Source organism: Setaria italica, chromosome IX (genome assembly GCF_000263155.2).
Source record: "Setaria italica strain Yugu1 chromosome IX, Setaria_italica_v2.0, whole genome shotgun sequence".
In the NCBI taxonomy this organism is placed as follows: domain Eukaryota; kingdom Viridiplantae; phylum Streptophyta; class Magnoliopsida; order Poales; family Poaceae; genus Setaria; species Setaria italica.
The window spans coordinates 4,509,054-4,532,036 of record NC_028458.1 but is presented as its reverse complement, the minus strand read 5'-3'; the positions used below and the strand labels follow the sequence as shown (position 1 = coordinate 4,532,036).

The 22,983-nt window shown below is 42.8% G+C and overlaps 3 protein-coding genes and 1 non-coding gene across 9 annotated transcripts; all 4 read right to left on the bottom strand.

Annotated features, from left to right (window-relative positions):
* Window positions 1-1,097: 1,097 nt before the first annotated feature.
* Window positions 1,098-6,887, bottom strand: LOC101776058. 6 transcript variants are annotated; one of them, XM_022829827.1, is made up of 9 exons: window positions 6,380-6,887; window positions 6,086-6,154; window positions 5,926-5,982; window positions 5,739-5,816; window positions 4,929-5,316; window positions 4,702-4,839; window positions 4,349-4,582; window positions 3,092-3,139; window positions 1,448-1,747 (listed from the first exon to the last, which is right to left on the bottom strand). In XM_022829827.1, the coding sequence occupies exons 1-5, from the start codon at window positions 6,800-6,802 to the stop codon at window positions 5,077-5,079; spliced, it is 867 nt and encodes a 288-aa protein (XP_022685562.1). In that variant the 5' UTR covers window positions 6,803-6,887; the 3' UTR covers window positions 1,448-1,747; window positions 3,092-3,139; window positions 4,349-4,582; window positions 4,702-4,839; window positions 4,929-5,076. The 6 variants fall into 6 exon arrangements, with proteins under 6 accessions (XP_022685565.1, XP_022685562.1, XP_022685564.1 ...); XM_022829830.1 differs by lacking the exons at window positions 1,448-1,747; window positions 3,092-3,139 and adding an exon at window positions 1,098-1,126; XM_022829829.1 differs by lacking the exon at window positions 3,092-3,139.
* A 122-nt stretch (window positions 6,888-7,009) lies between these two features.
* On the bottom strand, window positions 7,010-7,082 carry TRNAA-UGC. Its single transcript has one exon. It is a non-coding gene; the product is annotated as a tRNA-Ala (tRNA).
* A 3,889-nt stretch (window positions 7,083-10,971) lies between these two features.
* Window positions 10,972-18,398, bottom strand: LOC101775247 (regulation of nuclear pre-mRNA domain-containing protein 2). The gene is made up of 8 exons (XM_004981570.3): window positions 17,958-18,398; window positions 17,661-17,828; window positions 15,528-15,775; window positions 14,564-14,737; window positions 14,325-14,481; window positions 14,073-14,212; window positions 13,952-13,987; window positions 10,972-12,267 (listed from the first exon to the last, which is right to left on the bottom strand). Exons 2-8 carry the CDS (start codon window positions 17,824-17,826, stop codon window positions 11,401-11,403), a joined length of 1,788 nt encoding a protein of 595 aa, XP_004981627.1. The 5' UTR covers window positions 17,827-17,828; window positions 17,958-18,398; the 3' UTR covers window positions 10,972-11,400.
* Window positions 18,399-21,606: 3,208 nt separating this feature from the next.
* Window positions 21,607-22,979, bottom strand: LOC101774842. The gene is made up of 3 exons (XM_004981569.3): window positions 22,490-22,979; window positions 22,200-22,359; window positions 21,607-22,120 (listed from the first exon to the last, which is right to left on the bottom strand). The coding sequence occupies exons 1-3, from the start codon at window positions 22,913-22,915 to the stop codon at window positions 21,867-21,869; spliced, it is 840 nt and encodes a 279-aa protein (XP_004981626.1). The 5' UTR covers window positions 22,916-22,979; the 3' UTR covers window positions 21,607-21,866.
* Window positions 22,980-22,983: the final 4 nt, after the last annotated feature.

The window sequence follows — 22,983 nt, the reverse complement described above, 5'->3', positions numbered from 1 at the left end:
CGTTGAACCAGAGGCACATGAAGAGGTTGGTCGAGGGGCCGTGATCCCTCACGAATTCACTGAAGCTTCTGCCAGAGCTGTAAGAGGCAAAAGGAAACAGGGCCGGTTATTGCCATTACCGGGGTCGTAACGAGGACCACAACTGGAAAGGATATGCATGCATGATCTGAACTCTGAAGCGAAGCATTATGTTAGGCTTGCCCTGGCAGTGGTTCCGGTTCTACTACCCAGCCCACATGTCACATGTGGGGTTGATGGGGGCTGAAATGCGTGTGAGGCCGGAGGCCCTCCTCTGTATCACTGATTCAGGGGCAGAAAAGGAGCTCGCTTTTGTGCTAAACGCATGCAACTGACAACTTTATTACTTGTGCCTTTTGCACAACTACAGCTGAGCAGTTGTACGGCGAGATATCTGATGAACACCGAGAATGGTTGCCCAGAGTGATGGATGCTATTTTATTTATTGCTACTAAGTGATGCAGAGGAGGTTCAGTAGCCCAAGTTCCTGATTGCAAGGGTAAACTATTACTACCATGATTGTTACGGGGATACCTATAGAAGAGATAAAAATGCAAATCATCTATGCTGCATAGTAACGAGGTTACTAATAGGGACACGATGCAAGGGCATAGCATTATAACCAGATGGCTAACAGAATCAGCTTCAAGAAATGATTAACAAACCGAATGATGGATGAGGCCACAAAGAAATAATGTTCATATGTAAACTATGGACACCAAACAAGTCAAGAAACATAACTGCAAAAGCGAACTATTAAGAAAGGGAAAAGAAGACATAATAAGAGTATAAGATGAAAACAATGGATGCATGTTGAGATTAGAAACACACCTTTCTTCCCATTGAATCTCTTCTCATCAGGAATGCCATCCTGTCGGTACTGATCCAACTGCACTTTAACTTCTTCTGGAGTTGCTTTGTGTTTCTTAACAATCGCTTTCGCCTCGTCATACAGGCTACTCCGAGCTCCATGTTCAGATAATGCTAAAGAAGAGTTTGAACGCCAAAGAAGGGCTTCAAGGACTCCCAATGGATCTCTCCGGAACTGAGATTTTGAATCCACCCAGATTGAGTATCGTGCCATGGGGAAAAGGCAGTGGCTAATCAGCTGATGAAGAACAATCACCAAAACAGAAGTCAGCTTGTGGCAAATGATAATCTACACTGAGATAGTATGCAGATGTATAGAAACTTAGATGCAAGTACGCGTGTTCCCTTGTTCAGGAATACCAGCAGGTGAAGGCTTAAAACAGAACATCAAAACACTGCACACTTTTACTTACAGCGAACAAGACAGTGGAGCCACAAATTTACCTTGGGAATTTTCCCAGTCAACCGTTGATCTGAGAAAGGAAGATCGCTAAAAAGAATGATCCTCCATAGGCCTATATTGTTGTCTTCACCAATCTTGTTGCCTTCCTCCATACGTATTCCGTTTTGAGACACTGTGAGTTTGCTTAATCTTGGTGGTTGATGCTGGCGTGGTAGCAGTGGCCAGTGTACTTTGGAGTTGTTAATGGTGCAGGTAGGTTTCTAGATCTATCTGACGAGAGCACTTCAAATCTCTGTACCATTGTCTACCCAATCCAGATTAGTTTGATTTATGACGTTTGTGAGTGGTGACAGTGCCGGCCAGCACATGAAACGGCAGCAGTTAAGAAATTAGCACAGGTGCTCCATAACTAGCAGGTTTGCGAAATCTGCATCTCCTGTGCTTGAAAATACAGGCCTGACATTGAACAAGGTGAAATATAAGCAAAATGTCCTTTGTTATTTCAATGATAGTTCAAGTTTTCGGAACAGACACGAAACTTGATGGTGCACCACAGGATTCAAAACCACAATTTGGAAACATGAAGGCTAGTAACATAGGAACTGAAACTTGTCGCATGGTCAGTTTTCCCAGCGGTGCAGATGCTGCATGAGTGACTCACTTTTTTTCCCCAGTAAGAAAGTGCAGTTGTCTAAAATAGTATGCTTTCCAACAACGCTAGAAAATAAGCATAGACATTGCAACACAAACACAGACTCTGCCTAACAAATCACCCACCACAGAGGAAAACCGGAGCAAACAAGCCATTTGGCTCCTAAAGTGACTCCATCTAGAAGTACTCCTGCCACAGCACTACTTGTCCTACCAAATGGATTGACGCGAAACAAAGAAAAATTGTTACTCGTAGTAGACCTCTAGACCCTACAGCAAAGACAAACAGTCGTTAAAGACAACAAGGGCGCATTTGTGCAAAAGAATGTTTGTTTAAGCCTAGCTTAAGGGTAACACACAAGCAGGGGCCCAAAAGAATGGAAGAAAAGATGGGGTTCAGCCTCAAAAGGGTCGAAAGGCAAGGCAGGCGGAAATCCTATCCATCTTCCGGAAGATTGTTTTGAAGTTAACTTCCAAAGTTTGAGATTCGTGAAAGGAATGAGGTCCGTCAGATCTGCATCAGATCCAACCCTAGCCCCCTCCCCTCCCTCCCCTGCCAGTGCCACCGCCCCCCGTGCGATGGCGATATATATTTAACGATGGCGCCATCGCCCGTGCCATATGTGATACTATATAACGAAAAAATGTACTGGTTACAAGGCTCTAAGCCCAACAAGAAAAAGGGACGGGAGGGGGCTTATGGGAATTACAAAGCCAAGCAAGAAGTAAAATACTTAGCTCTTCCTTGAAAACGTACTTATTATGTGAATTTCATTGATCATTGAACAAAGAACCAATTGTTTTCTATATAAATAAGAGTAATGTAAGAAATTTCAAAAGAATTGAGTTTTGATTATTCAAGATGAAGGAATAGTAGCCCATATATTTACCATTGCATAGATTAATATACTCTACCAACTTTTAGCCATGGAAGAGATATTAAATAAAAAACAAATTGGAGATGCGAGGAGTTGAACCCCGTACCTTTATCATGCATAGATTAACTTTCTACCAGTTGAGCTACATCCCCAAATATTGATTACTTTTGCACAACAAATATTTTTATAACTTTTTTATACACATGGAAGACAAAGAGAAATTAAAAGGAAAAAACATTTTAATGGAGATGCGAGGAGTTGAACCCCGTACCTTTATCATGCATAGATTAACACTCTACCAATTGAGCTACATCCCAACCTATCAATCAAACAATTCTCATATCAAATTCTGCTCAAACATCATGAACTTCATGTGGGACATCTGGCGTAAATTATTCCCATGTAAACAAAATAGCACGCATGAGAAACATGATAAAAGGTCATAGCAGTGACCAAAAATTCACAGTTGACAAGAAAAAAGAAACGAATGGACAAATACACCCACAACACAAATAATTGCACAATGCTAATCACTTTACAAATTACAATGGTAATTACTTAACTTCATTTGCCAGTGGCCACTATTTACACTGTCAGAATGTTCTAACGTTACATATAAAAAGCCCTCCATATTGCATTCGATTCTGAAAGGTCGCCATATCCTTCAGTAAGTCCGGGTTAACTTTCTGGGAGACATAGTCATCAGCAAAATAACTAGACCTTGTCTCTCTTAGCTCTTTATTGTTTCCCATTCCAAAATTCCCCAGGTATTGCGGAACATCACAGTTTTCAACATTTTTTACTGACTCATGGGTGAAAGAGAAACAAGAACTTCTGCTCCGTGGAGTGTCAAGGCCATCAAGATCTTCACTGGAGTTGTTTCTAAATTTCATGTGGCATTTTGTGTTACTAAAGTTAACACCATCAGATACATCAGATCCAGTTATGCTAATTGAGCACTGAGTTTGCTTGTCAAATTCCTGAAGTGAAGGGGGGAAACCATAAATGCCATTCTACTGGAATGCCATGAAAAATTCAAGGTGAGGATATCCTCTGAGTTTATACATCAGACAGAAGAGAAACTAGAGAAGGATGAAAATTACCAATGATATTATGATTTATGACAGAAGATATCATGACAATCTATTGATAGAAGGGCAGCAATTTCAGGCGATCCCAGATAAGGTACTATTCGAATCTCATGGGACCTCACTAACAAGCAGCACATTTCATATCCAAATAAATTAAGGTGTTTGCATTTTGAGTTTCTCTCCACAAAAAGTGAAAATATATGTAGCTTCTAAAATAGAATAATAATTTTTTTTTGCGGTGCTCCCTATCGTTCAGAACACTTAACACGCTGGAGGTCATATCATGAAATAAGAGTGCACAATATATTCCAAGAATAATTCAAATTTTAGGGCCATACTACTGTGCACTTCCAAAAAATGAGAGCATATTAGAAGGAACTCAACGAGCCAACTTGAACAACAAAACTCCAAGCTAAGAGAAAAATCAATTCACTAACCTCATGATGGCCATGTTGATCAGCTGGAGTGTGGGGTTCTTGAGAGCTTGATCTCCCTTTGTGGAAAAATCTACTATTGCTCTTTGGTTGGACATTCAAAACTGAATTTAGTTGATGGTCCTCAGGTGACGAGAAATCAGTGCCATCCATTGTTGAAATTGAAACACATTCCTCGAAATAATTCAGTGCCTCTTCAGCTAAATGCCTTGACACTTTCAGTCTTTCTATGCTACTCTGTAATCCCAAAGCAGATATAAAGTTAAGATCAAGATTGCATATTATTAACACAAATCTCTAAATTACATGAATGATAAATGGATTGTATTAGTATCTGGATTAGCAGGTAACATTACCTTTCTTCTTGGCCGTTTTTTATGGGTCTCAGTAAAATTTGAAGCTGTTACTATGCCCTTCAGCATTCTACTCAGTTCTTGTTCCCGCTGCTCTTCAACTGCCAAATCTGCCCGAAGTTTTCGAGCACGTTCATGTGACTGCAATAAGAAGTAAAAAGGTTATAATTGATGAGTGATGACTATGTTTAACTAAAGGCATAACACAGTTAGCACAACAGTTAACAGACCTGTTGAGTTTTATTGTATATTCTGTAATGTCAGGAGCCAGCTCAGAGGTGTCAGGATCATACTCAAGAGGAGCTCCCATCGCCCCAGCTGCTGGTTTGCTTCATGTGCCATATGTCTGAAACCAGCTCGGAAGCATCTGTATCAAACTCAAGAGAAATTTTCCATTTGCTCCCGGTGCTGTTTTGCGGCATTGTTCCTCACATCAGAGTCCAGTTCAGCAGCATCTGTATCAAAATCAAGAGGGATTTCCACAACATCTTTCTTTCGGTATTCTGTGGCACAATCACTGAAGTCTGAAATAAACTCAGCAGAATCTGGATCGAACTCAGGAGGAATTTCCAGAACTGGATCCACTGGGACAGTTGAATGGTTCTGCTGCCAAATGGCCTGTTGATCAAAGAAGAATAGAAGCGTCATGATTCACGGGCAACTTAGAACAATGAATAAAATATGAATGAAAGGTTTAGACAGAATATAGTAGAGAAAACGGCAAAGTCAAGTTCAAAGCAAAAGCTGGATATAAAGGCAAACTTTTCTCCTTTACAAACAGAAAGCGGGGCTAGCAAAATATTTCTAGAAAACACATTTTCAACCTGGCAATATTGTATTTAAAGAGAATGCAAACTCAGAGAAACAAGTGGGCATCATGTCGGCATGTCCATTATAATTACCAGAAAAAAAAAGGAAAAATGCATACTCCTTAAAGTTGGAAAACATCAATTTTCAAAGTAATCCTTTCCCTAGTTCATAGCTACACCAAGGAATTGCAATGGGCAATAGCTTCACACGAGTGACTCACTAGTTCTTACATGGTCAAGATGATGATCTGGTGAAAAAACAAAAGTGCTACATTCTAAATGTGTTGTTTCATCCATATGTCGGGAACCCTGTGTGCAACAAACATACTTTTAGTCAGTGACATGCTCGTGTTGCCTGTAAACCCCATGGCATGCATGATTTGACCAAAGCACAAAGCTACACAAGCTATTCACATACCACTCCAGTTGTTGACCCCTGAGATGAACAGCTTGCACCAATTCCCCTTTGTTTGCTCTGTGAGGCATTTACTGCTTTGTGAGAATACAAGTTCCTTAAAAGTACATAGTTACCGTACACATAAACCATCCAATCTGAGGTCCAGAACCAGCGTACATACCTCTGAAATCAAATGCCGACTCCTCCATGACTGCAGTTTCCTTGCCGCATCCCTTGCCTCTGTATCTGTCTGTCAGATGTAGCAAGACAAAACATTTGATGTCAGTCAGATTCAGATTGATGGAGATAGAATGCAGATTGAATATCAAGTAGTCTGCATATCCACACGGCATATACTAGTTGATCATGTAGTAGAAAGGAAGACAGACAAAATTATGCACATCGTAGTTATGGAAAGCGGGGAAATTTTCTGGGGACAGGTTTTCGGGTGAAATGTGAAGCAGAGACGACTGACCACCAACCGCGCCCGCGAAGCCCTCCTCCCGCGGACAGCGCCAGCACCGTCCGCCGACGGCGCCGAGGCGGAGTGCCTCCGCTGCGGCGCAACGGGCACCGACCGCGCTCTCCCGCCGCGTCCCCCGCCCTTGAGCGGCTCACGCTTTCTGTACCGCCTGGGCGCATCCCCGCCGCCGGCGCTAGTAGCGGTCCCCGCCGGCTGCTGCGGCGGAGATGGGGAGACCGCGGAGTCGAAGAGCGGGTTGGTTCGGGTGTTGGCGTAGTCCTCCTGGAGGCTGTCGTGCCCGCGTGCGCGGGGCGTGGCGCTGACGCTGCGGGAGCGAGAGCGGCGTGGGCACGGGGGCGGGTCGGAGCGGGAAGCGGAGGAGGAGGAGGCGTGAATGTCGCGGCGCGTGGTGGACTTGAACGCCGACGACGCCATCCGGCGGTTGGCCGGATTGGTACGGCGGGCAGGCGGAGGAAACGAAACGGCGAGGGTGGAGGGAACCGCGAAAAGAAATGGTGAAAGGAAGCTGCTGCGGAATTGCGGATTGACAATGGCGGGGTGGGGTAGGTGAGGCTCGCTGAGGATGACGAGTGGGTCCGGTCGCCACGCCACCCTGGAAAGCAACGAAAAATAAAAAAGAAATGGAGATGCGGGGGATCGAACCCCGTGCCTCTCGCATGCAAAGCGAGCGCTCTACCATTTGAGCTACATCCCCTTATCTGTACTATTTCCTTAATACAAATTAATTATATGTACAATTGGAACTGTGGGTTTAGGAAAGAGAAAGCAGCATTCCATTCATAAAAAAGTAATCCTTTGATCTCGAGAGCAAATTAGATTGCCGCAACTCATATGAATTGACAATGGGACACGATGTATCAAATATTATCCGCTAATGCATTGATCGGATGTAGTCAATTTGAAAGCTGGGATGCACCACAATCTTTTTTTTTATTGGTGCGGGTTCTCGTCTCAAGAATCGTTAAATTCTTTTGAGAGTTGTGATCTTGACATCTTGTGTTGGCTTACGTATAGAGTTCCTGCCGAGATACAACATATGACTTGTTTGTGTGCGTGTGAAGGAGGCGAGGTTGCCGCTATATGGCTTCGCTTATTCCTTGATTTGGAGGATTTCATACTTGTCTAGCATCGAATTGTCTGACAACATCCATGCAAGACAAGAAGGAAAATGCAATTCTCTTGTCTGCCGAACTAGTTTCTTTTATAAGGGCAAATGCTTAACCCAATGTCGTTGCATAAAAGACATATGGTAGCAAGTAATAAAATAAAAAAGACACCCAATGACCCAAACATGGGTCGGGAGTACCTCATCATTTTGTATCTTTCTGTAATGAAAAAGAAATTTCAAAAGAATTGAGGTTAAAAATTTAAATTGGAGATATGGGAGTTGAACCCTGTACCTTTATCATGCATAGATTAACACTCTACCAGTTGAGCTACATCCCAACATTGATTGTTTTTGCACAATAAATATTTTTATATCTTTCAATGCAGGGAAGACAATACGCCCCAAAAAATGGTAGAGAAATTAAATGAAAGAAACTTTTCATTGGAGACAGGCTCTACCGGTTGAGCTCATCCCCAACTTTTGTTTGCTTTTGTATATTTCAATTTTTATTTTTTATTTTTTGCATGGAAGAAAAACTATTTTTTAGAGATGCAATGGGTTGACCCCTGTAGCTTTTATCACGCATAAATTAACCTCTACATATTGAGCTGCATAGATGGTAGCGTAAGATATTCACGGGTAGTAGATCGGCTCAGATGGCGTCATGCACGCGAGTCGTGAACGATACAGGCACGTCACGGCGTTAACGTGCAGGACGGGGAACAGAAAGGCTGTGCCTGTGCCGGCCCGGATCGATCTGTTTACCCACGTATTCGATCTCGACTCAGCATGATTACTCATACAATCCTACTCTCGAGAAAACAAAAATGGCATACAGTCCTGCTCTTGAGAAAATAAAAATGATAAATTTATCAATGAGCATCTTAGGACGTGCTTGGCTCATGACCACAGCTCGCCACGCCACAACCTGTGGCGGCTGTGGCGAGAGAAATCGGCACCACAGCTTGTGGCGTGGCTGGCGGTAGCCAGCAGCTTCTCAATCCCCGTGTTGCTCCTCACGTTCGCAGCACAGCTGTGGAAAAAGAGAATTGTTGCCTCTGAGCACCGATGGGCCTCGTATTTTGCAGCTCTGGCCTACATTTTTGTGGGCTGGTTCTGTAACAAAAATGCTAGCCCACACCTATCAATCAAAACAATTCTTGTTATGTTGTGTCGAAAATATCCTCAATCAAGACCATTAAATAATTCAAGCCCCTATTGTTGGGCATCCTTAAAAGATTATTTAACCATTGAAAATAGTTCTATGAAAAGAAAAAAGTTTATTGAAGATGCGAGAAGTTGAACCCAATGCCCTCAAACTTTAGCACCCTACAATTTGTAAGCTATCGGTTGTCATGCATAGATTAACGCTCTACCAGTTGAGCTCGTACCCAACTATTGCTTGATCATTTTTTCCATTACTTTGGATGCAATCGATCAGTATATATTTGAAAGGAGCCAGGGACGGTTATTTGCACTATAGTGCTATCGATCCGGTGTTTGAGAAATCACTTCATCTAGAATGGAATGGAATGTGTCATCTCATTTACAGCCGTCCAATGTATGCTAAACAGCATGTGACGGCATCCATTAGAAATGTAGACTAGTGGCAGAGCTACTCCAAGTGCTCACATGTTAGTTGTGTCGTATGCCATCAACCACTGTGGTCCAAGAGCAAACTGGCCAAGCAAGAACGAATGTTTCAATGATTGCATGCAGAGGAGCAAAGGGAAGGAGGAGCTCGGCAAGGTCAAATCTGTGGAGTAGAGAGACAGATGGTCCTTGGCCAGCACCTCTTCCATGTGGAGACGCACTTGTAGACTTGTGGCTGGTTAGTTGGCAATGAATTGTTTACTCGAATTTTATTGTTGGTCATGGCAGTTTCACTTCAGAGTCCATGAACTGTCATCGGAGTACCAGACAACAAGTAGCATTGACCGAATTCAGAGCAGAGACACAGGTAGGAATTGCGCTATAATGGAATTTTGGTGTGTGTATTATTGTCCAGATTTGCAAATTTGCTCCAGAGTAACTGCAAACACACAGCGGTTACAAATTAAAGAGCGAGCATGATGCTATCTGTGTACGATTCGTTTGTGACCTACTGGCCGTACATCTCGCACATTGCCCTTTTGCTCGATCCACTCCAGCACTAGTAGAGATACGGAGGGGATATAGTAGTAGCATCCATGTTCTCTGCATGTTCCTAACCAGCTAGTGATAGTGGACGTGGAAATAGCGTGCTTCTTCCACTCGCAACCATGCATGTTACCTGCCCGGCCGCAATATATGTACAGGCCGCGGTTACTATAGCACACTGTGCAAGTTCAAGCAGAGACCAGCACTACTCTTACACATTACATCCACGACCATCAATCACCCCCAAGCAAGATCTACTACTCCTGCCCCTGCTCACAAGTGAAGTGAAGCTGCAGATCCATGAAGGCGGCTGTCATGAGCGCCGTGATCTCGCTCCATCTCCTCTTCCTCCTCCTCAGCAGTGCGACTGCAGCAGCATCGCCGGCGACGACCCTGCCTCCGGACGGCCAAGGTTGGGCGGCTGCCAGGAGGTTGCTGCTGCGGCAACCGACGGCGGCCACAAACACCTTCCATGTCAAGGGCGGCGCCCATCAACCAGGAACGGCGACGACGACGAAGCCGAACGTGGAGTTCAACGCCAGCACGAGGTCGGCGCCGGGGAGCAGGTTCAACCCCAGGCAGAATTAGTTAGCGCCCTTTAATTTGGGACATCTTATTCCTCCTCTGATCCTCTCTTGTAGTTGTAGGCTTGGTAGGCAGCTTGCAATCTTTTTCTCCTTTTTCCCTAGGTCAGCCGTGCATCATTCCAATCTTGTAGTAGACACAACTAATATAACCCGGCCGATAGGTCTACTACGAGCAGAGAAGGTGGTAATTTCAGTTCAAAATAGTGCTGGATCATAATGAATTATAGGATCGGTATAAGTGTTGTGTTGCAGTAACTGATCATACTGGGTCTGTTCGGCTGGACTCATAAGTCGGTTGAAAAGCTGAAACGGCTGATTTGTTGTGAGAGAAAAATACTGTTCGGTGGCTGATAAGTCGGCTGATAAGCTGAAGCGAACAGACTGACTGCTCTCATTAGGCCCATTTCGTTGGCCTTCATCCAGAAGATGGAAGGCAACTTGAGATCAATCTGTGCAATGATACTCGTCTTGTTCCCATCATCATTGTTGCCATGCTCCCTTGTCTTTGGAAGCAAAATAAGGCAAATCTTGGCCAATGGCCATCATGGATATGCCCACATAACATAGCTTACAGCATCAATAAACCCAGGTTAAGCATATCACAGGGATCCCACCCCCAACTGAACAGACCATATAGTCTCCCTCTGTTGATTTCAACTCATCCAATCACCGTTCCGTGCTCCAAAGTAGACCTTGTCTTGAGAGCAAGTGATGAGATAGCCATAATTTCGCACCCAAAAAGGAAGTTATGATTAAAATAATAATAATAAATAAATTTAAGCGACGACATGACAAATATTTGCAGTTCACATCATACCAAAGTGAGTTCTACAGCTGTTTCAGCCCAAAAACTGTTCTAACAGTGGGCAACTCTTAAGCATCAATGCCAACGTCGGTTTCTTTTGCCTCAAAAGATCAATGCAAAGGGGGAAAAACGAAGTCTAACTACTTCATATGACCATGAGGAGTCAAACAACTCCTCGAACCAAAAGGAACTTAGTTCTACATCACAAACCGCATGCCTATTCTACAGATCTTTCTAATCCGTGACCATTGGTCCTGCTTCGCTTGTAGGACGAGTCACATATAAGCTCGATACTCAGGGATTATTGTTTAATGTACAAAGTTAGCACAAGGTGCTGCCTTTATAGCCTGATGAATGCCATGCTGCCGTTGAATCACTGTCGTTGGGCAGATGGAGATTGCTGCACCTGCACCGGCGGAAAGAACCCCATGCTTGATGTTTGAAAGAATCCGGCTGATGTTGGTGATTGCTGTGGTGGCTGCGGAGACTGCTGCTGCTGGGGCTGGTTCTGAGCTGGTGGAGGTGGAGGTGGAGGAGGTGGCCCACTTAGTCCCGGGAAACCTGCCGGCAGCGACAATGGAGGCGGAGGTGGAATTGAGCCAGCCATCATCCCAAAAGGTCCTCCCACTCCGACCATTCCTCCAGTATTTTGAGCAAATTGTTGCAGAAGCGGTGGCAATATAGATGGCAGTGGCGGCGGCGGTGGTGGGAATGGACCTGGCGTTTGTGGTTGCGTGCCTCCAAGAGAAGTAGGCACTCCTCCAACCTGCTGTTGCACCTGTGGCGCTTGCCCAAAAAAGGGAGGAGCACCCATATCACTGGCCTGTGTTGTTTTCTCAATCCTAGGCCTCTTTTCAATCTGGAAGCCAGGTGGTCCTCCAGAGAATTCTCCTGAAGGCGATCCACCATTTATGGAAGCAGCTTGCTCAGCAGCAAGAGATGAGATAAGGGAGTGAAACGCAGGTGCTGACAAAGATGCAAGCTTATCTGCCATAGCTGCTGCCGTCCTCTTGGACTCGTCACCCACTGCACTGACTGTAGGGGGGAGTGAGGTTGCTGGATTCAGTGGCTGTGGCCTTGGAGGTGTCGACCTTACTCCAGAACCCTGCATCATAGCAGCTGTTTGCTCTGGTGGAGTAATCATGAGAGGACTAGAACTAGATTGTGTGCCACTTGTGGCAAGGGCACTACCCAGTTGTTGTCTAAGTTGAATGGCACGTTCAGCCTCTGCTCGAGCAACCTGTTTTGATAATTAGAAAAAAGTTTAGCAAGGTATCACTTTAATAATGTCATAAAATGTATAAAGCCTGATTACAGTTGCAGAACAGATACTAATATCAAAATCGATGATATTTACCAATGTTAATGAAATTTAACTGTGACCACACAGATAAATTCCAGCAAGAAAGTTAATTGAGACAGTGATAGGCAACAAGACATGCATTACTCCACAACCTGGGGTACAATTCTCCATTTCAAAGTAAGACCACATGCATTTTGTTATCAGCTCATCACAGAGGAATGCAACAGCCAGACTGGGTGGATGTCAAGACCACAGATCTATATGGCAGGTCACAGACTCACACGGACTATCAAGGTGCTAGGAAAACAGTCTAGGTGCAATTTTTCAAAAATATAGTCTGGCCTTAGTTGGATTCAGGAAGCAGTTCAAGTGAGCCATGGGATTGAAACTAATGCTGTGGGTGTGGGGTGGCCAGGTAGCAATTGGAGTTGGTAAAACGCGTACGCGCCAGACGAACCCTAGATGGCTCAACACATGTGCTTGGTGCTCACTAGCCCAGATGCATTCAGCAAACAAAGAATTCATGAAGTCTATTTTTTTCTTAACTAGAACCTGCATGAATTTATAATTGGGAGCTGGTTACAGTGAAACTGAAACCAATTTTATCATAATATGTTCACTCCAGAACAAAAAATGAGGACAATTACATCTCAACTCGCATTCACACCATAGAATTCTCACAAGATCATTTAAAATGTGTTGGACATGATTTAATACTATAGAGGATCCGCTTTGCGCAGATTGGGGGTGGACTAAATGCACATGCAGACTCCATTGGCATGAAGAAAATGAATGAAGCCTAGAAGAACAAAAGTTCAGCATTTGAAATTTCAACCTAGTATTACACCATAAATTTTCATAGCTCAACTGAAAGTCTGAAACTTGGGGAGATAATCTGGAGCAGGACCAAACACACAGGTGGGTCCACTTGCAATGCAGGGGCAATGGATAATATTCTCTATTTGTAGATCTACCCATATCCACTTCTAGTACTCGCTATTATTCCTAAGGATGGACAGGTAAAATTCGAATGGGTATGGATGTTAATCGGGTTCCCATACCCTACCAAAACAGAAAACATCTGGATTCACAGAATAGTCCAAGCCCAAATGCACACTACGCACTAAGTTGTTATGAATTGTGATCTCTGACATATACGTGCAACAAACACATACCAAGCAAACCACAATTGGTTTGCCTTACATCCCAAAGGAAAAATATGCTACACTATTTAATCATGTTAGAGCTTTCCTATGAATCTGAGATGTCCTGCCTCTATTTATAATTATTATCCCACTACTCATCCTGAACATGTGGATATTGATCAACAGGATGCCAAAGATAGAAGAAACATCTTATGGCCACATATCATGGAGCATGGCAGTAGCACGATAAAAGAACAGCATCCACAAACTCCAAAATAGATTAAAAGAATAGATGGGACAGGATAAATAAGCACCACTTGCAGATCTTAGAACATGTTCAGCATTTATAACCTAATAAACCTCATTTAATTAGGCATTAACAGTAAATGCATCATAGGATAGAATAACCTAGGATGTGATTTTGCAAGGAAATAACAACAAATGAAAAGGAATAAGATATAAAGAATAATTCTTACTTGCAACTGACCCCGAAGAACCACTGACTTTGACTCCTGTTATATAAATAAGACAAACATATATGAACATCACGAAGGCATGTAATTGAAATGGAACATTGGAAATGAAAAGCCTCAAGACCTGTTCGCTGAGAGCTTCTTTTAATTGATTGATCAGGGATATCCTCGCCGCATCTACACTTTCAAGTTGTTCGATGCACTGCTTTAGGGTCATTTGCTGTTCTTGAAGGTTCGAAATCAATGTTGATGCTGGCTGATTACCTATCAAAAAATACAGGTCAAAAATAGCAGAGCACATAAGAATGATGTCAAACTTTCTTCAACGGCAGATATTCACAGCATTAAATAACTAGTGAGCAAGCAAAATCCTTACCATTGGTGCTAGCATCGTCTATATCTTTATTTATTCTCTCCAAAACACCAACAGTGCTCTTACATTTGTTTAAAGCTGTGTCTTCATCAAAATGTTGATCGAGCACTGATTGGTATGCAGTCACAATCTTTTCAGGCATCCCACCAACAGTAAGTTTCTACAGTAAAAGCCAACAATAAGAAGGTGCTCTAGTATCCAATCCAATTTGTCAGATTCACCCTGGAGAATAAGCAACTTACTTTTACTATTATACCAGAATCCTTTCGTGCAGCTTTGGAATTTGAAGAGGGATTAGAGGTAGGATTTGAACTATTCCCGTTGTTATCCAATACAGGAGGGTTGTCACCAAGAATATCATCTTTCAGACTTTCAATACGGGTCCCAAAAACCTTACGTTCATCCCAAATTCCTATCTGTAGTTCCCAAAAAATAACAAGATAGACTTATTTATTTTGGACTTGCAATAAAAGATAAGAATGGTTAAATTTACCATCAATAATTCCATAATTAATCTAGTCAAACTATGAATAGGAACTTTTCTTACATTATTGATGAAGATCTAAGCAAACTATGGCTGACAAACCCTATGCAAATATTTATAAACGTATAATACCAGTGGAAGAGTCTGAATTGATGTTTCCGGCAACTGACTACCAACATACCGAGCAAGACACTCATTTGAGAAACAATGTATTGTGTTCATTAAACACAACACTCCTGGGAATAGAGGAAATTAGACTATAAACTAAAAAGGCTATCTGCTTTTAAAACGCAGAAGAGCTGTGTATCAAAGGCTATCTGCTTTACTAATCGATGCTGCTCTAGTATTACTTTTAGCTCACATTTTCTCTACACATAATTGTATATGCACCATGCACTGATGCACGTGACTATGGTTGTATCATCAAAACACATCAGAGCAAACAAATACTACCTGGAATCCAGAAAAGTGTACCAAGGGAGTAATAAGGATAGTTGAATAACATGAAACAGCAATAGCATATGACTCCAATAGTTTGCTACAACAAGCTAACAAGTAACCAATGACGGTCATTGATCCAATTGTACTTTAGTTCCATGATGGTACTGACACATTTAGATCCTCCTGCATTCTTGGAGAAGGCTCTAGGACAGCTCTAGAATAAAAGGAGCTGGTGAACTGCAAAGAATTAATTACGTGACAGTGAAAAAGGTGAAACTTACTAATCTTGCCACCACTTTCTTTCCATCTTCTCCCCCATTTTCATAGACATGTTTCAGTGATCTAGGTAGAACCCTCCAGAACTCATTCACAAAGTCTCCTCCCTTGCGTTTGCTGTTTTGCAGGATATCATTCGATAGATATAGGAATGATACTTTCTTATCCTTCGTTGCACTATTAAACTGCTTTTCCCATGTGTCTACAACCCTTTTGGCCCTCTTCCGGTGAAAAATACACCATTGTGAAAGTGCTGCATACGAATTAAGGAATACAAAAAAGAACTAATAATGCAATATCTAGGTGCAAACTTACATAGGAAAAAAACACAATTCTGATTAAATTTGACATCATGAGGAAATGAGGAGATAAATAAGCAATGTGGTCATTTGCTACTCAAGATAACTGGACCAAACCAAACCTTATAGTTGCAAAACATACCTAAAGCACACAAGGTATAGAAACCATAGAATTTAGTCCGTAAACATTAAGAGAAAAAAAAAGGGAACATAGTTTGTAGGTTATTATAGGTTCCATCTTTGAAAACTAACTACCATGTGGGCTCCCACTAAAAAGTGGTCAACAGTTTCAGCCATCTCCTCCCAATCTGATAGTTATGTTGTATTACATCTCTAGAAGCAGAACATGTTTTGAAGCCAAAGAAAGAGTAACATTTGTCATAAAGCCTAAGGGGTGAGATCCTTTGCTTCTACAGGGTATGAATTGTTAGTATGTTTGTTCCAAGAGACAGTGACATTTGCATTGTCTCAGAGTCACTTGCTTAGAAATGGAGTGGCATATACAACATATGGCATGAAATTCCTCACAAAGAAGCAAGCACAATAATATTGAAACAACCATAGGATTCTCTTTTTCTATGGTCAGTAGAGAATGACGTGCAGCATGCTAATAAAGCATACTGCACCTTTACTTCAAACTCCAAATGCATGCCTTGCATGGTTTGTTTAATCAATAAGGGGTTGGGTGTAGGATATGTCTTCACTTCACTGGTTAGTTGACTCAAAATGAAGATATAGGCCATTATGTAGAAGGGAAAGTAGTTTTGACAATACATTTTTGGTGCAGTAATATGCTGCCAAAATTTATTTTGAATACGGCATAGAAAACACAACAACATCAGATCAGAATACCATAAAATTCAAACAGCGAACCAAGAGTAGAAACGGGCTTACTAGTTACTACCATGCTAGTACATAAATAACAGCGACCAGAGCAAACTAGTTGGGCAGTTAGAACCACCTGGCTAACATTTAGTTCCTTAGTGAAGGATGTGTAATATAATTGTTTTGCTGGCTTAATTTAGCAAGCTGAAGAGGATGGCAGATATGTCCTGAAGAGACATAGTGATAATTAATATAGATGCATCTAAAGCCGTATGAGTATCATTAACATTTCACAAAAGGAACAGCCTCAAAAGACAATGAAAATATACTTATAGAGAGATGGGAAACCAAGCATTGGCATTAACAACAATAACAACAAAGCCTTCTAGTCACCAGAAAGTTGGGCTAGGCTAGACCTGAAACCCAACAGGAGCCACCAATAAAGGAGACAAAAAAGTGAAAAAGAAAAGGGAATTACTGACAGCAGTGTTAATAGTAAGATGATGGTAGTCTAGGTCTCTTTTTCAACACATGGAATAGAACACGTGGAGTGCTGATTTCTACGCACCTATATCCACACAAGGATAAAAGCACTTAAAATCAAGTGCAGCACAAAGCTCATTAGAAATCAAAAACTTTTACCATGACTATTTACATTTACAATAAGAGAACATTTTTCTCAATGCCCGAGAAAGACACTAAAACAAGAAAACTGTCAGGAAGTACAGTAACATAAATATTATTGCCATATAGATACAATAAATTCATACACAAGAGGATTTGTAACTTATATTCATGTGCACCAGCAAACAAACAACAGGACAATAAGCACAGCACGGAACTTGTGGCATACTTAGCATGCCCAATGAAATCTCCTGAGCAGTTCTACTAACAGACATTGCAATTTGCAAGTTAGGGTTTTACTTAATCAAAAGATATATGAAACAGAAAGCAACACCTAGGCTACCAAATTTGCGAGCGTGCAAGAAAGTAACCACGGAGAAAAAAGGATACTCTGAATACTCGCGGCTGAGTTGTTGAGCTTGTTGAGCTTCTCGACCAGCCTCTGCTCGCTGAAGGAGCCGCCGCCCCCGCCGCCGGCGCCACCTGCGCCGCCGCCGCCGCCTGCGCCGCCGCCGCCGCCATCCCCCGTTTCAGGGGCGGACCCAGTATAGGACATAACTGTTGCAAAAAGATCGAATTTAGTAGGTAAAATCATGGTCAGATCCGAATACAAATAACATACGTTAGGGGTTTGGGTGTTTGATTTCGCGCAGCAGGATGGGAAGGGAGGGGAATAGGCAGGCATACCCCTGTCGGATGTTCGTCGCCGGCGAAGCGCCCGTCGCTCCACGAACAACGGGCAGCGCAACTCGCCCTGTCGTCGCCGCTAGGAAAGGAAGACCGAAGCCGAGAGAGAGAACAGAGAAGTCGTGGGAAGGGAGGGTGCTGCCGCACCAGCCGGACTCGAGCTGCAGCTGGGCAGGGGAGCGTGGAGGGCGGCGCACGGGCCGACCGCGTGGGGAGCGGCGGGCGCCGGGGGAGCGAAGGGAGGAGATTCAGCAACTGCTGTTTCGTTTTCCTAGCTGTTTTCTGTAGTCTGCCGGCTGAAGAATAGTAGTTTGGAATTTGTTCTTCTCAGAGGTTGGTTAAAAAAAAAAGGAAATGACTTGTGGTGTTGCTAGGCTTCTGGTTTGTCGATGTGTCTTCTGGAGGTAGAGAGGGTAAGATTAGAAGGTGTGGTGTGAGAGTCTTTTGCCTGGGAAGATGTCTAGATGTGAATGTTTTTTCTTCCTGCATCTCACTTGTAAAGCTGGTATCCCCAGCAAAGGGTTCTGACCATTTGTATTGCTCTGAAGTTGGACTATGCCTTTGGTAGGAAAGCGAAGGGAGGAGATGTCGCGGGAGGAAGAAAACCGTAGCAGACGCCGTCACACAGGCCAAACCGGTTTAACCGATTTCGTGGGAGAGAGGGGAAAGACTCCATAATTTTAAAGTCCATTAGCCTAGAAATCTAAAATAAATTAATATTTCAACGTAACAAATTTAACAACTTTAAAAAATCAGACTAACATTCGAAAATAACATAATTAATATTTTTCAAAATATATATCAATATTTTGTAGAGAGTAGTACAGTCAATATTTTTTATAGGCTACATATGAGTAGAACACATTCAACATATTCCAAAACAAAGATCAACATTTTTGAAATGCTAGTTTTTTTTATTTCTTCTTCTTCCCCAAAGTCAGTAGCTGTAGGGCCACCAACACTAGTAGCGCGCGGTAAAGATAGACAACATCGATAGGCCATAGCGGTGGACGCGGTGGGGATGAGCGTTCGCAACGAGCACGGGAAGCCACGGCGGGACGTTGTGCACGGAGCGCCGCAACAAGCACGAGTGGTGCATGGCGGAGGCGGTGCCAATGGATGGCAACAAGGGTGGGGCGTGCAACGAGCACAAGCAGTCCAAATCTGATAGAAATATCAAATCCAATAGAAATGTTTAGTCTTTTATTTTTTTCTAAAGTATTACCTTAACATAATATGATGGTTTTCACCTCTAAAACTTTTTACCTTGTAAAGAATACTTTTAGAATATCATTGAAATCAGATAGATATATACTTCTTTCAGGATAATATAAAAACAATATAAAGATTTTTCTTTTAATTATGGTTCTAGATAAAAGAGTTTTTCATCGCTACTTCAAAAATAAAGTGAACATTTTTTAAATATGATATTATAAAGTACTAGTTATTTTTTAATTTGGCTAGCGCAACTACACTATGATCTATTAAATTTTTGACGAAGACAACCAACCAGCGACTTCCTTATCACTAAAGTTTGGGAGTTGCCATGATATCTCCCGAAATACGTGGTGACCTGTGGAACATATATTTTAGTCAAAAGTTAAAATGTATTTAAACAAACACAATTTGCAAACATACGAAGATTATGTTCTTCTATATATTTAGGATTGTTAGTTTCAACAAGTAGTTAAGAAAATTTTATTTTCCATTTGAAAATAAAATCTACAGTTACTTAAAAATCATGTAATAGGATAATATATATATTTAAGAATAAAATTAATAATGTATGTATAGCTATTTGTATAATAGAATAATATATATATTTAGGAATAAAATTAATAATGTATGTATAGCTATTTGTATAATCCTACGCCTGCCACTGCCCAGTTTTCACGTCTACATCTGTCTTCGCATCCGGCATCACAAAGGCTCCAACCAATTCAACTCCCTTGCGGAAAACAAAAACCCAGATAAATTTGTAGTCCTTGCGAAGCAAGATCAAGCCAATCTTCCGTAAAAATTCAGAAAAAAATACCAGAAAATCAAAAAAAATTGGATTGCGGTGAGGGATTGGAGTTCGGAGTTTTGGGGGGGAGAGATGCATACCTCGGTAGCGAGACCCTAAGCTTGAACGTGCCACTATGGACGAGAAGAAGGTGGAGGGGAGCCCGGGAGGGGAAGATGAAAAAGTTTGGTTTTGGGTAGTGTGGCTTTCCTCCCTTTCTTTCCCCTTGGGCGTGTAATTTTTGGTTTTTTTTCCCAGCCAATGTCACTTCCATTATTTTTGCACGTAACCTAGGATAGAAAGTGCACAAAAATAAATTTACTCCTCATCAACTATTGATATTTTTTTATCCATCAATCCTCCGAAACTTACACTAAAATCGAATGGAAATGGGAATAAAAATTTAAATTTAAGGCTTGAGGTTTGAATTACCTATGACATGCAGAACTAATGAAGCTCTGGGTGGTTCGTCAGCCGGCGTGGGAGTCGAAGTGTCAGGAGTGGGTGAAGGATGGTATATGAGGAAGAAAAGAAAGAGACAAGTAGTGAGCAGGACGGATCCAAATCAGTTCAAAATCTAGTGGTTAAGAATGACAATTTGGTGATTGATAGAAAATGCAAAGTACGATGAGACAAACTCCAAAAAAATACTGACATGCGTGACATGTGAATGCTAAAAGTTAGGAAAGTAAAGGCTGACAGTGAAGAAAATCGTGTGCCATGAGACTGAGACCATTATAGCCTCGGATACCATTGCTGGGTGAACGTTAAAATTAGGAAAGAGACGATTGATAACAAAGAAATCCATGTGTTATGAATTGAGTTTAGGAAAAAAAACATCTGATTGGATACGTGTTAGCTCGACGCCGTGTGAACGTCAAAGTTACGAGAGGAAAGGTTACTATTGAAGAAACATGTGTGCTATGAGCCTATTAGAGCAGCAACAACGTGTATTCTTCTCAGGAAGTAGCATGACGGACATGTCACCAAAGTAGCCTTCAGGTTATTTTGATCCAGCGTAAAGCGACAACTATGCTGGTACCCAGCTAAATAAAAAAAATTCACCCATTCAACTTTACTCCCCCGTCTCGTACATGCCCAGCCCAAACACGTAAAGCTTTTTGTTCAAAAAATATATTTTTATTTGGAGCACCTCGTTGCAAAACCAAGCATCATGCTAGGCGTTGCTTCCTAGCATCCCATGCTCCAGCGTGGATCACCCTCATAATCTTTTCTCTCTCCTTTGAGCACTCTCGGGAAAACAACGCTGGAGCTGCTGTTAGACCGTTACTGCCATCGGTGCTGTGTGAATGTTAAAGATTCTTTATTTTTGGTTTTGGTTGGGGGCAAGAGTTGGCCGCAGAGTGAATATTTTTTGGATTTGACTTCAATTATATCAAGCTTGAGATCCGCAGATAATTTTTTTTATTAAAAATGGTCTTTTTATAATTCTTTTAAACGAAATACTTCTCTATAACTATGTGTGCTGGTATTAATGGTTGGGCCATTTGATTAGACCTTGCTAGAAAATGTAAATTGATGGACTAGTAGCACGTATTGTTAGATATAAGGTCATTCTCAATGCAATGTTTCATACTTATATTTTCAAAAATGTCATATAAGTAAGAGAGGATTCAGTTCATGGATGAAATAGGTCGCACGATGTATTATTTCATCTTTTGTTGTTTCTAAGATTTTACACAAAATGTGTTGGAAATATTGTAAAGATGGTTTCATCCCTCATGAAACTAGTTTCTTCTCACTTCATAAATAATATACCATGTCACAAAATTAGCTACATGGCAGCTTATTTATTGCCCATTAAACCTCACTGAAAATGACATAAATGGTTCAGCCACTCTCGACTGGACCTCAGCCGAAAAACGTAACAATGATGGGCTAGGCTAGATATATTGGTATGCACGTTGAAGCTCTGTCAGATTTTGCTCCGTGGCATGTAATGTCGGAAGCTTCACCCTGCAGGACGGAACTGCTCGTGAGGCGGGATGATCAGGTACAGAGAAGACGATGGTGGAAGCGCCGTCCTCGTGTGTATCATCAGCTTGCAACCGGTAGAGCTGCTGGCCGGCGGCGAAGTTGCCGAGCAGTTGGTACGAGCTCGGCGAGCCGTCCATGGTCAAGCAGAGGTCATCGGTGCCTGAATCAATGGAAGAGTCGGTTTAGACTCGAAATATAAAGATTGCTAATTGACGAGAGGTAATTAAGTTTGCACGTACACGCGGCGAGCTCCTTTTGGGTGCGGTAGAGAAATTGCAGGACGGCGGCGACGTCGTCCCGGAAGCGGGAGAATGGGTCGTCGTCGTCGCCGCCGCCGAGGTTGAGCTTGCGGAGCTTGCAGAGGCCCTCACCGAGCTCCATCATGGCGCCGCGGTGGTTCTGCACGTACGTATAGGCCGATCGATCGAGCAATAATTAGATCGTTGGCATCAAATAAATTCAGAATTCATGGATCGATTGTTGGCGCGTATATATGCAGTCCAACAGTTGATCAATCAATGGGTAGGACCTGGTTGAAGAGGTGGTGGAATCCGACGGCGCACTGTAGGATGGCGTGGAGGAGCGTCCGCGCGGGGTCCTCGGCGCCGTACCAGAGCTCCTCCACCACGTCGTGGCACGCGTGGAACTCGCCGCGGTTGAACAGCGCCACCGCGTAGTCGAACCCACCACCAGTCGCCGACGGGTCTTGGTCATCCTCGTCGTCGTCATCGTCGGGGCGCTCGCCTCGCGCCGTGAGGAGCCGGCGGCGGCAGCGGAGGTCGGCGTTGCGCGCCCGGCGACCATTACCATGGTGCTGCGGGCAGAGCGATACGTTTGCACGAGCCGGGCTGGTGGGCAGCTGTCGCAGGCGGGGCGAGAGATTCGTGGCGGCTAGCATGGTCGCCGCAGCCGGTGGCGCCCAGCCGGCGTAGATGGGAGCAGCAGAGGGCGCCATGGAAGCCAGGCAAAGGATCGTTCGCTCTGCGAGCCGTGCACTCGTGTGTGGCCATCATTGGCTGCCAG

Bases quoted from the DNA above. Each gene is read 5' to 3' on its own strand.
- LOC101776058 (XM_022829830.1), bottom strand. From the start codon at position 6,802: ATGGCGTCGTCGGCGTTCAAGTCCACCACGCGCCGCGACATTCACGCC. The intron at 6,155-6,379 runs GTCAGTCGTCTC...TACATCTGACAG, and splicing joins CTTCGCGGGCGCGGTTGGTG to ACAGATACAGAGGCAAGGGA. The intron at 5,317-5,738 runs GTAAGAACTAGT...TTTGATCAACAG, and splicing joins CAGATCATCATCTTGACCAT to GCCATTTGGCAGCAGAACCA.
- LOC101775247 (XM_004981570.3), bottom strand. From the start codon at position 17,826: ATGTCCTATACTGGGTCCGCCCCTGAAACGGGGGATGGCGGCGGCGGC. The intron at 14,482-14,563 runs GTAAGTTGCTTA...CTTTTACTGTAG, and splicing joins ATTCTGGTATAATAGTAAAA to AAACTTACTGTTGGTGGGAT. The intron at 12,268-13,951 runs GTAAGAATTATT...TTATCAAAACAG, and splicing joins TTCTTCGGGGTCAGTTGCAA to GTTGCTCGAGCAGAGGCTGA.
- LOC101774842 (XM_004981569.3), bottom strand. From the start codon at position 22,915: ATGGCGCCCTCTGCTGCTCCCATCTACGCCGGCTGGGCGCCACCGGCT. The intron at 22,360-22,489 runs GTCCTACCCATT...ACGTACGTGCAG, and splicing joins TCCACCACCTCTTCAACCAG to AACCACCGCGGCGCCATGAT. The intron at 22,121-22,199 runs GTACGTGCAAAC...CCATTGATTCAG, and splicing joins CCAAAAGGAGCTCGCCGCGT to GCACCGATGACCTCTGCTTG.